We start from the raw sequence: 11,438 nt of genomic DNA, 5'->3' as shown, positions 1-11,438 counted from the left end.
GTACTTTAAATATTAGCAAAATTAGTCTTTTGGTTGAGACATATCTGTTAGGTTGTTCTCTGTGTATGGTGATATTTGCTACCTAGATTTTCCAATTTTAATGCAGTTGAATTTTTCATTGTTTTATGACTTCTAGGATTTGTACCACCCTTCCCACAAGTATCATGTGCTAAATTCTCCTAAGTGTTTAGGTCTATCACTAAACCTTTTATTCTGTTCCCTCTTTCATCTGCAGTACTCCCGCTTTACCTGTGGGAGATATATTCCAAGACAACTAATGAATGCCTAAAACTTTGGATAGTACCAAACTCTACACTGTATATACTGTTTTTTCCTATATGTACATACTTGTGATGAAGTTTAACTTAAAAGTTAGTTACAGTAAGAGGTTAACAGTATGTTAAAAATAGAATGCAATAATATACTAAAATAAAAAGTTATGTGAATGTGGTCTTTCTTATTGCACCCTTCTTGTGATGATATGAGATGATACGGGGCCTGTATCATGCGGTGAAGTGAGGTGAATGACACAGGCGCTGTTACATAGCCTTATAATACATTGTAAGGGTTACTTGAACATAAGCACGGCCTACCAAAACAGAGAGCTGATCTGGGAACTGAGAGCTGCAAACTCACTAGCAGCTGTTTACACAGCACAAACACGCTGGGCGAGGGGGTGTTCATGTGCTGGGCCAGACGGAGCAGGACAGTGCCAGACTGCATCACGCTATCCAGAAAGGCATGCAATTTAGAAGTTGAACTGTTTATTTCTGGAATTTTTCACTTAACAGTTTTGGATTGCTGTGGACCCTAGATAGGAAGAACTATGGCTAGGAACCATGATAAGTGGGAACTACTAAAAATATTCAAATGAGCTTGTCTGGTTTGATTAACTTCAGGAGAACCGACCTTTTTGTGTTCCTAAGTGTCCCTATGTAAGCATATATATTTAACCTCTCTGCTTTCCCAGGTATTTCTTTTTTTGTCCTTCAGAATCACTTTGAAGTTGTCTTCAGCCTAGGCATTTACCTTTTTGGATGTTATGGACATGAGATTTTTTTTTTTTTTTTTTATGTCTCTAGTTGTTATTTGTGTATATGCTCTGTGTTGATAATTTTACATATTTAGCAAACTGGTTTTCTTTAAGCAAATAAAATTTCATGAATTTAGTACGATAAATCTTTATTGGTTCTAAAACAGTAGGGAGATTTTCAAAAACTTACCTAAAAAGATCAAAAATGGTCAGGTAAGTATAGGCAGTTAAAGCTGCAAGACAGCAAAAAGATTAAAATGTTACTTAATCAAACGCCCAGTCCATAGAGCATGAGACTCTTAAAATGTTACTTAATCTAGTCTTAACAAAATAGCAAATCATCAAAATTTTTCACATTAGGAGCTACTGATTACCAAAAAATCTAGTCAATAACCAACCTCACACGTTGGCAATTACTATAAATTTATTTAATACATGTAGCCAATGTGGGTTACTACAAAAGTTCACTTTGGAATCTGATTTCTGCACTAGGAAAAAATGAAGCAACAAATGTTCAAAAGTCATGTGATCAAGTTTCTGGCTATTCTGTCATCTCAGTACTACTGAACATGTCTATGCTGAATACCAACAGGTAGCAAATAATGATACATCAAAACATCATTGGTCAAGGCACAAGGAAAACAATCACAGAATTCCTTTGTTAAGGAAAAGCCAAGAAATCTTAAAATCAGGCTTATAAATTGTATAAATTAGTTTTAGTCTCTCACACTGAAAAGACATCTCAGTTTCACAAATGAATTGAAAGTTTTTTTTAAAAATAGGAGTTTATTCATTTATTTATTTATTTTTGTCTTTTTGAGACAGGGTCTCGCTATGCAGTTCGGGTTGGCCTTGAGCTCACTTTGTAGCCCAGGTCTGTCGTGAACTCACAGCGATCCCCTTGCCTCAGCCTCAGAAAATAACAGCTCATTTAAAATGATAAAATTCTAAAGAAAAAAAAAAAAAACCCAGCCAAACTTTATAGCTCACAGGGCATTTTAAAATACATTTTCTCAGAAGAAAGCCCATATATATATGAATGCTATATATTCTTCCATTTAAAACATTATACATTTCAGAATATACTCTATAAAAAGGATATACACCTTTATTTAAAATCAGACAAATAAAAATAAAAGTGAAACTAGCTCCATAAAAATAAAAATGGTGACATACCTATACTATTAGTAGAACTGCACCACATAAGCAGGAAGCCGGTACATATCAAGTTTATTACACCAAAGAGCAGTATCTTCCAGGTCTGTGAAAAGGAAAATCACTTATCTGTACAATGCTAATCAACTTTACTGGGTCCATTCAAGTTGCTGTAATTATACTCTAATGTTCAAAAGAATAAGTAGAACTTCCTTCAAAAAACTGGCCAGGTGGTGTGGTGGTGTACACCTACCATACCAGCACTCTGGAGGCTGAGGCAGGAGGATCACTATGAGTTCGAGGCCAGCCTGGGCTACATAGTGAATTCAAGCACAGCCTGACCTACACAGCAAGACCCTGCCTCAAAAAATAAAAGTCTATATTTACTGAAACTATCATCAACCAAGTTATTATTATAATGGTATTATAAAATACAAATCCAAAGGCATAATTTCAATAGGGGAAATTCTAAGAGAAAATAAACTCTGACAGAAATGCTCAAATAGTTGAGAAAAACCTGCATGTTGATCATTTTTTCTCCATAAATCTGTATGTAAAGATAATGATAAAGGGGCTGGGGATTTAGCTCAGCGGCAAAAGCGCCTGCCTGGCAAGCGCAAGGTCGTGAGTTCGGTTCCCGGTACCGGAGAAAAACCAAAAAAAAAAAAAAAAGATAATGATAAAGCAAGTGGGGCAAAATGTAAGCAACTGGTAAACTTGAGTAAAGGGCTCACTGGCGCTCCTTGTCCTAATCTTGTAATTTTTCTACAATTTTAAAATTACATCAAAATAGTATCCCAGGGGGCTGGGGATTTAGCTCAGCAGCACAGCGCCTGCCAGGCAAGCACAGGTCGTGAGTTCAATTCCTGGTACTGGAAAAAAACCAAAAACCAAACACCAAAAACCAAAAACCAAAATAGTTATCCCAAAAAGGGAGTACTTGATAATACCGAATGAGTCATATGAAATAGGTCGGCAAAAAGGAAAATTTCAACAGCTTAAAAGTACATAGAAGAGAGAGAGAACCTAAGATAAGCCTTGCAAAAAGGATTTAGTCAGAGTTAGAAAAAAGGGCATTCCAAAATAAAGAGAGAAAATAACAGACATGTGAAAGGGGCAGAGGTGCTGGGCATGCAGGTATCTGGGAGAAGCCAGGCACCACAGTACAAATGTCCTGGAGCAGGAGACTACCTGCATGAAGACAGCCAAATCCCAGTGGGTAAGGAGTCTGGGGTGACATCATGAAGTGTCTTGTATGGCAAGAAAAGAAAGAGCATTTATTACAAATAAATGGCTGGGCGTGGTGGTGCAAGCTTGTAATCCCAGCACTCGGGAGGCTGAGGCAGGAAGATCATTGTGAATTTGAGGCCAGCCTGGGCTACAAAGTGAGCTCAAGCCTGAACTGCACAGTGAGACCCTGTCTCAAAAAGACAAAAAAAAAAACCAAAACAAAACATTTAAATGATGACAGTATCTTTACTGTTCAGGTGTTCCTATACAGCAGTCCCCGCTGTCTACAGGGCATATGTTTTAAGGTCCCCCAGTGGATGCCTGAAACCACAGACAGAACCCTATAAATGCAGAACCCCATCTTTGCTATATACACATATCTATAATAAGGCTTGATTTAAAATTGGGCATAGTAAGATTAAAAATAATAACTAAAAATAAATAGAAAAATTATAATGATATAATAGAAGTTTTATGAAATGGTCTATCACTCAAAATATTTTCCTGTGCTGTGTATTTTAACCTCAGCATATAGCTTTCTTCTTTATTAAATTGAGAACTAGCACCTTCCACTTAAGGTAGTACCTTATTCTGGCATACCTAAATTGCCAGCATCACTGCTCTTGCTCTTTAGGGCCGTTATTAAGCAAAATAAGAGTTGCTTAAAAAGAAGCATAGAGGCCAGGCATGGAGGCACACACCTGTAATCCCAGCACTCAGGAGGCTGAGGCAGGAGGATTGCTGCAAGTTTGAGGCCAGCCTAAGATATAAGGTGAGTTCAAAGCCAGCCTGAACTACATAGTGAAACCCTGTCTCAAAAAAAAAGCACAGTGATATCAATGCTGGAACCAGTTGATCTGATAACCAAGATGGTTACTAAGTGACTAACAGGTAGTTAGTATACACTGTACAAGGGGATGGTTCACGTCTCAGGTTGGACAGAGTAGGACAGTGAGAAATTCCATCACGCTACTCAGAATGGCGCACAATTTAAAATTTATGAATTGTTTATTTCTGGAAGGTCCCAGTTAGTAGTTTTAAACTGCAGGTAATTGAATTCATGGAAAGAGAAAGAGCGGATGACTATATTGGTTTTTTTCCCTACTACCTGCTGTAGGGTATACTGTGCTTCAGTAAAGCACATGCTTAAAGAGTCTCTTCTTTATGTAACATAACTGCTTTCCATCAACAGCACAGAGCTGTATGTATCTGTTCTAAGAGGTCATGCTAAGTGGAGTAGATCTCTAAGAAACAGATCAATTCTCTAACTTTGGCTTTTTAATATGAAGAACATGATAATATTTCCAAATACTAGACTTGAGTTCTAATTATATTCCAAGGTTTTAGAAACCACAGATATAATAGTAAATAACAAAGAAAAGAAGTTTTCAGTTTAGTTCACAGTACAAAGCCAATGTCACTGACTGTACTTACTATATTCCATCAAAACTGTCTTAACTTAAAACCCATTAAATATACATTGGGTGCATATTTTGTATGCTTATAAAAAACTGAGCAAAATAGGCAGTCACTGCCCTCACAGAATTTATAACTTAGATGATACTAGAAGAATGAAAATCACAATTACCAGCTTTATATAGGTAGCCAAAAAGAATATCAATTAATTCTTTTTACTTACAGTATCAAAGCATGATATAGTTTTCCTGCTTTATGTTAAAAATGAGAAAACATGGCTTAAGAGTACATTCACTTAATCTTTTATAAAATTAATAAAAATGGAGCTAGGTGTAATCTCAGCACTTGGGAAGCTGAGGAAGAAAGGTCACTGTGAGTTTAAGGCCAGCCTGTGTTACATAGTGAGACCCTGTCTCTAAAAAAACGAAAACAAAACATAAAAACAAAGGCAACTATAAGAAAAAACATTCTCTTTAAAACACTTTAGAAGCTGGGCGTGGTGGCACATGCTGTAATCCCAGCACTCAGGAGGCTGAGGCAGGAGGATCATTGCAAGTTCGAGACCAGCCTAGGTTACAAAGTGAGCTTGAGGCCAGCATGAACTGCATAGCGAGACCCTGTCTCAAAAGAAAAAAAAAACAAAACATTTTAGAGTTAGAATAAAACTTTTAACAAACCTTGTTTCCTTCCACCAAAGCAAAACAAAGGAACATCAAAACAGTAATTTTACATCAAAAAAATTATCCAACACGGAAAAATAAAAACTGTGGTGGGATCAACAGCATTTTCTTTTTTGTTTTTTTTAATAGTGCCAAAAAGTTTATTTGAAAAGCACAGGGTAACTGAGTATGGGAGAAACCAGCTCTGCAGAGCAAACTTGAGCCAAACAAAAAGAAAGAATAAAAGCAAAAATAAAAATACATGGGCTATTGTGGGAACTCATGCATGACAGCCAACAGCAATTTCTATTAATCTTAAAACTTACCTTTCATATAATGTTGTCTGTGCAATAATTCAAATTGAGGTTAAGAAATAACTTACCCTTCGGTCAGCTGCTACCAGTCTAAATTCCTGTAATAACTTGCCAAAAAAGGATCTCTGTGGTTTTCGAAAGAGATGAATTGTCCCCTTTAAAACAAAAAGAAAATACACAAATTAGCATTTAAGTATGTAATCTTCATCACAGTTCCTGTGATGTTATAGTACTAATATTTACTGAGTATCCCAATATCCAATAACATATGCCAACCACTTTTCTAGACACTGTACATGTATAGATAAGTAATACAATTACCCCAGAGGGTAAAAACAATTTTTAGTAACTTTTCCAAAGTTACAAAGCTAGTAAATAGCTGAGCAGGAATTCAAATACATTTTAGCTCTAGTTTCTTGTCTTTATTTTTAAATCGATATAGCAACTTTGGCCAGAAGAAGAAATAGGAAAAAAGATTAAGGAAATTTTACCAAAGAGCTTTACTCAAAAGAAAATATAAGTCACCTAATTAAAATGAAATATATCTGAGTAACTACTTTAAAGATAATAATATGCAATGTATTAACTATTTTTATTCTCTTATCATCTTGTTATGAAATTTTGTTTTACCTTTTTTCCATAAAATTAAAAAAAGTAAAAAAAAAATATGTGAAAGTTCTCACATCTATGATGATAAGACCTATGATGATAAAATCTATGCTAGTAAAACCCCTGAGGTTCTCACTAGGCATTCATGCAAAGTATCTGACACCCTATGAGGCAGCCCTTGAAAAGGCCTAGCAATGAGGTTACCAATGACAGAGGAGACCAAGTAGCAACCAGAGGGGATTTACCACCTAAGTTTAAGAAACCAAGTGGAGAAGCCTTCACAGGCTTCAAACACCTATGAGTGATTAATGTATGATAAAGGTAGTATTTAATAGTAGTGAGATACAGAGGAGACAGGGTCAGGAGACAGGGTCTTGAAGTTCTGTAATGCAGGCTGGCCTTGAACTTACTATGTAGCCCAGGCTTCCTGGAACTCACGGTGATCTTCCTGTCTCAGTCTCCTAAGTGCTGGGATTACAGGCAGGAGCCACCACACCTGGCTTACAGCTACTTTTAATGAGAAAATTTTGTTATACCACAAGCAAGTAATTGTTTCTAGGAGAAAATTTCCTTCATAGCTGTCAATGGGTCAGAGAATAATTTGACTCATTAACTACTACATATTTAAATATTTGAATTTTTATAAAACATTTTCTTTGATAGTAAAGGCCACAACCAAAATGCATTTCTAACTCACTGAAGCGGGGCAATTTGATTCAAAACCTGAAGCCCCAGGAAAGCACTGGAACCAGGTTAATTATGACTGTAAAAAAGTTTCAGACTTAATTCAAGCAGAGCCATGATTTTCCGACATAACTAGAGAAGGTTTTAGTAGTTAAAAGAAGGTATATCTCATTTTTTCAAAGTTTAGATATGTCATTAGGTGCATTATGTTGAGACCCTGGGAAGGCAGAAAAAGGGCAAAGAATTGGAAATAGGACAAACAAAAAACAGTACCAGAATGCCAATAATTCTCAATGCCAGGTCAGGTGTACATAGGGGCTTATGTATTACAGTCGCTCTACTTCTTCTGTACATATTTGCTTGAAATTGTCATAATAAAAACACAGTAAAGTCAGGTCTGGTGGTGCACACATATAATCCTAGCACTCAGGAGGCTGAGGCAGGAGGATGATGAGTTTGAGGACAGCCCGAACTACACAGCTAGACCCAGTCTCAAAAAAACAGAAAAACAACACAGTAGAACACTAAAGTAACAAACTTTTAAAAAGAAAGATAAACCACAAAAGTGTTACTAATTTGGAAATCCAAGTAAAGACCAGTATTTGTGTAACCCTAAGGCCCTGATAAGCTAATCCAATATAAATGGAACAATATGTTACTTTCATTTGAGGTGTTAATAAATGTTAATAATTTTAAAGAATTACATGTGCAATATTTTGATCTCAAGGATAAAAGTGCTGCTCAAGAATTGTGACCTTTTGATAATTTCTATTTAACTTCAATCCACTTCTTTAAATTTCAAGACTAAGATAATCAGTATGAACATTGGGGGAAAAGACACAAGAAATGAAGGACTTGTAAGGATTATACTGATAAGGATTGGATGTCAGGCATGATGAACAATGCAAACAAATGGAATAGCATATATAAAAAGGCCCAGTTCCCTCCTTTTATCTTTAAAAAAAAAAAAAAAAAAAAAAGGCCCAGTCATACAGCATGTTTTGCAAACCATTCCTTGTAGTCTAATAGGGATGCATTCTGTGTGTGTATGTAGGAGGTTATAAAGGTAAGATGCTTGAGTATGGATGGTTTTGTATGTGATGCTAAACAGTGATGTTGCCAGACATGCACACCTGTAATCCCTGCACTTGGGACCCTGAGGCAGGGACAGCACCACGGAGTTTGAGGCCAGCCTGTGCTACATAGTGTGTTCAAGGACAGCCTGAACTACATAGTGAGACCCTGTCTCAAACAGACAACAAAACTCAAACAAAAAAAGGTGATGTCAGGCTGGGTATGGTGGTGCACGTCTGTAATCCCAGCACTCAGGAGGCTGAGGCTGGAGGATCGTCCCAAATTAAAGACCAGCCTGGGCTACCAAGTAAACTCAAGGCCAGCCTGAACTGCAGAAGGAGACCCTGTCTCAAAAAGATAAAAAAAAAAAAAAAGTGATGTCTTGAGGGCTACAGCAAACAAATGGAAACACTTTAAGCAAAGAAGTAATAAGGTCAAATTTTAGGAATATAATGGATGCTATACATTGATGAATACTTTGAGAAAAGCATAGCTGGAGGCTGTGCTAAACCTAAACCCCCCAAAACAAAGTTTTACCCACTTTTCACGTCTGCAAAGAAGGATTATAGAAAATTTACAAAATCCGACCATATTCACTTAAGGACGAAATTCTTACCGTGACTACTAAGACACAGAAATACAGTCCCTTTTTCAGCTACGAAAAAAGCCTCAATGAATTCTTCTGATAATTTCAAGAGGCGCACAGGACTGACATCAGAAATAACCACCTCTCAATATCCGACAGAACTGAAAGATGTGCAGATATGATTTCTAAAGACCTAATATGACTACTTCTAACAAATCTGACCGAGAAGACATCCCAGCAACCATCACGGGTGCGGGGATCTTTCAGTAGTTTCCACCAACACAGCAGCAGTAAGACGCGCTCCCGGCACGTTCACTGCGCGCAGTCAGTACTGGTCCGTATGGACGAAGCTGCCTTATCAGGCTACCAGCCCTGCAGCAACCCCGAGCAGCGGAGTGGGTCATCTGCCTGAAAAGCCGACTCATGGCTTTGTTTCCGCCGGCCTGACTGTCACTGCACTAGGCATCATCCTGATACAGTAGACGCTGTCGCTGCGGGCTGGTTTTCAGGTCTTCTGTCAGCGGAGGAATCGCCGATGCAGTCAAAGGTTTTTATTTTCACACCAAGGAAATCTGGGCTGGGGGCAGGTCATAAACTCTCCAGGTGCCAAAGGCTCGGCCAGGGGCGGGGCCGGGATCCCCAAAAGCAAAGAAACTGGGTGAGCGACAGAGAGGGGTCTGAGTGAGCTCTGAGGGAACCACTTGGGTGACAGACAGCTCTCCCGGGGGACCCGGCCGCGACTCCGATGACCCCTTCTCTGGGCCGCTGACGCATTTCGAGGCCGGTTCGAGACGATAAAAGGAATCACCTACGACAGGAAACCTCACGCCCCCACACCCAACTCACCATGATAAGGAGCCACAGCTCCCGCCGGAAAACGCTCTGGGGGTTCGTTTTTCTCCAGTGCGGAAGGGGCGGGCCCTCAGGTCCCATTGGCTGCGAGCGACGCGGGGGCGGAAGTGCGTGCTGGCCACGGGGCCCCGCCCCCTTCCCGGCTTCCCCCGCTTCTGGCGGAAGTGAGGGTGACAGCCAGAGCAGCTGCTGTGAGGGCTCTGTGGACCTGTTTGTGACTGGAGCGTCTGAGGCCAGTGGCAAGGAGTAATTAGGGTTTATTTTAACGTTCGGGAAATTTTCCTGAGTATTGAAACGCTTTTAGCTATGTTGTGTGGATTTAATCTGACGAAATGGATGGTACTCCCGTTTTACAAATGAAGAAACCTGAAGGTTAAACTTGCCTAGAGTCATGAATGTAATTTGCTCTAATAGTTTAAATGGAATTTGGGGGGCTGGGGATTTAGCTCAGCGGCACAGCACCCGCCTGGCAAGTGCAAGGTCGTCAGTTCAATTCCCGGTACCGGAATAAAACCAAAAGACCAAAACCAAAAAACCAAAACAAAATGGAATTTGGAATGACTAATTACAAAATACAGTGGTCTACTCCCTAAAATAATGTTTAAAGTCTCTACAATGTTAACTTTATCATACAAGTAATGTTAATTGGAAAAACTTAGAAAACAAATATTCCATAAAAATTTTGGAGCATGTGTGTACCAGGTACTGGTCTCATAAAGTTACATTCTAGGAAGAAAAAACGGGATACAGCAGGGGAAATTTTTTTTTTTAATTTTTAGAAGTAGTATCAGGCAGAAATTAGGACAGTACTAGCTGGGCCTGGTGGTGCATGCTTGTAATCCCAGCACTTAGGGAGGCTGAGGCTGATGCAGGAAGATCATAACGATTTCGAGACCAGCCTGAACTACATACGAAACCATATATATCTTAAAGCAAAACACCTCCAAAAGAAAATATGACAGTGTTAGAGAGATTAACTGGGTGGATCATTTACAGGGCTGGTCAGGGAGTTTCTCTAAGGGGATGAAATTTAACTTCAGAATGGCAGAAGTGTTATTTTTTTTTTCCAGCCAGAATACACAGCTAGTGCAAATACTGTATGCTAAATAAAAAACCAGCAGGCTTAAGGCCGAGTGTGGTGGTGCTTGCCTGTAACCTCAGGAGGTTGAGGCAGCAGGATCGCTGCGAGTTCAAGGGCAGACTGGGCTACTTAGTGAGTTCAAAGCTAGCCTGAACTACATATCGAGACCCCGTCTCAAAAAATAAAATAAAAAAATAAAGCGCAGGCTTATAAGACCTGAAAGAAGGCAATAGGCTATCCAGTATGGAAGGGGAGGGGGGCATCAGGGGCTGCGCCCATTGTCTGCAAAAAATACTAAAACGCAAAATTTGGAATATGGTTTCTTCTGAATGTGTATTATTCTCACACCACTGAAAAGTGGAAAAAAATTTAAGCTAAACCATTGTGAGTTGGGAATCATTTTGTTTACTGAGACAGTGTTTGGCTTTATAGTTTAGGCTGGCCTTGAACTTTCTATGTAGCCCAGGCTGGCCTCCCAGCTGCAGCAATCCTGCCTAAGCCTCTTCAGTGCTGGGATTGCAGGTGTGTGCTACACACCCAGCTACTGGAATCATTTTTTAAAGGAATAGTCCATGGGCAACAGATGGAAACCTAAACCCATTGAAACTTCCCCCAAAGCAAGCCCTAAGGCTTAATGATTGAAACCCTATCAGATTGAAAACTGTTGAAAAAATGTCTCCCTTCATCCTGCTTACTCCTTATTCCAGGCTGCCCACCATGTGACTAACATCTTCACTTTCTCCCA

The 11,438-nt window shown here is 39.0% G+C and overlaps 1 protein-coding gene across 2 annotated transcripts in view; it reads right to left on the bottom strand.

The window, feature by feature from the left end:
* The window catches only part of Slc30a6 (solute carrier family 30 (zinc transporter), member 6), a 39,127-nt gene extending 29,396 nt beyond the window's left edge, over positions 1-9,731 (bottom strand). For both annotated transcript variants that reach the window (XM_005390837.2, XM_013517595.1), the window contains exons 1-4: positions 9,607-9,731; positions 5,876-5,962; positions 2,210-2,294; positions 1,224-1,266 (exon numbers count right to left, since the gene is read on the bottom strand). In XM_005390837.2, coding sequence (XP_005390894.1) covers positions 1,224-1,266; positions 2,210-2,294; positions 5,876-5,962; positions 9,607-9,693 — 302 coding nt within the window. In that variant the 5' untranslated portion in view covers positions 9,694-9,731. The remainder of the gene's footprint in view (positions 1-1,223; positions 1,267-2,209; positions 2,295-5,875; positions 5,963-9,606) is intronic.
* Positions 9,732-11,438: the final 1,707 nt, after the last annotated feature.

Source organism: Chinchilla lanigera, unplaced genomic scaffold (assembly GCF_000276665.1).
Source record: "Chinchilla lanigera isolate Chin_1 unplaced genomic scaffold, ChiLan1.0 scaffold00040, whole genome shotgun sequence".
NCBI lineage: Eukaryota > Metazoa > Chordata > Mammalia > Rodentia > Chinchillidae > Chinchilla > Chinchilla lanigera.
The sequence above is the reverse complement of the archived record's forward strand: the minus strand, read 5'-3'. Positions and strand labels throughout refer to the sequence as shown.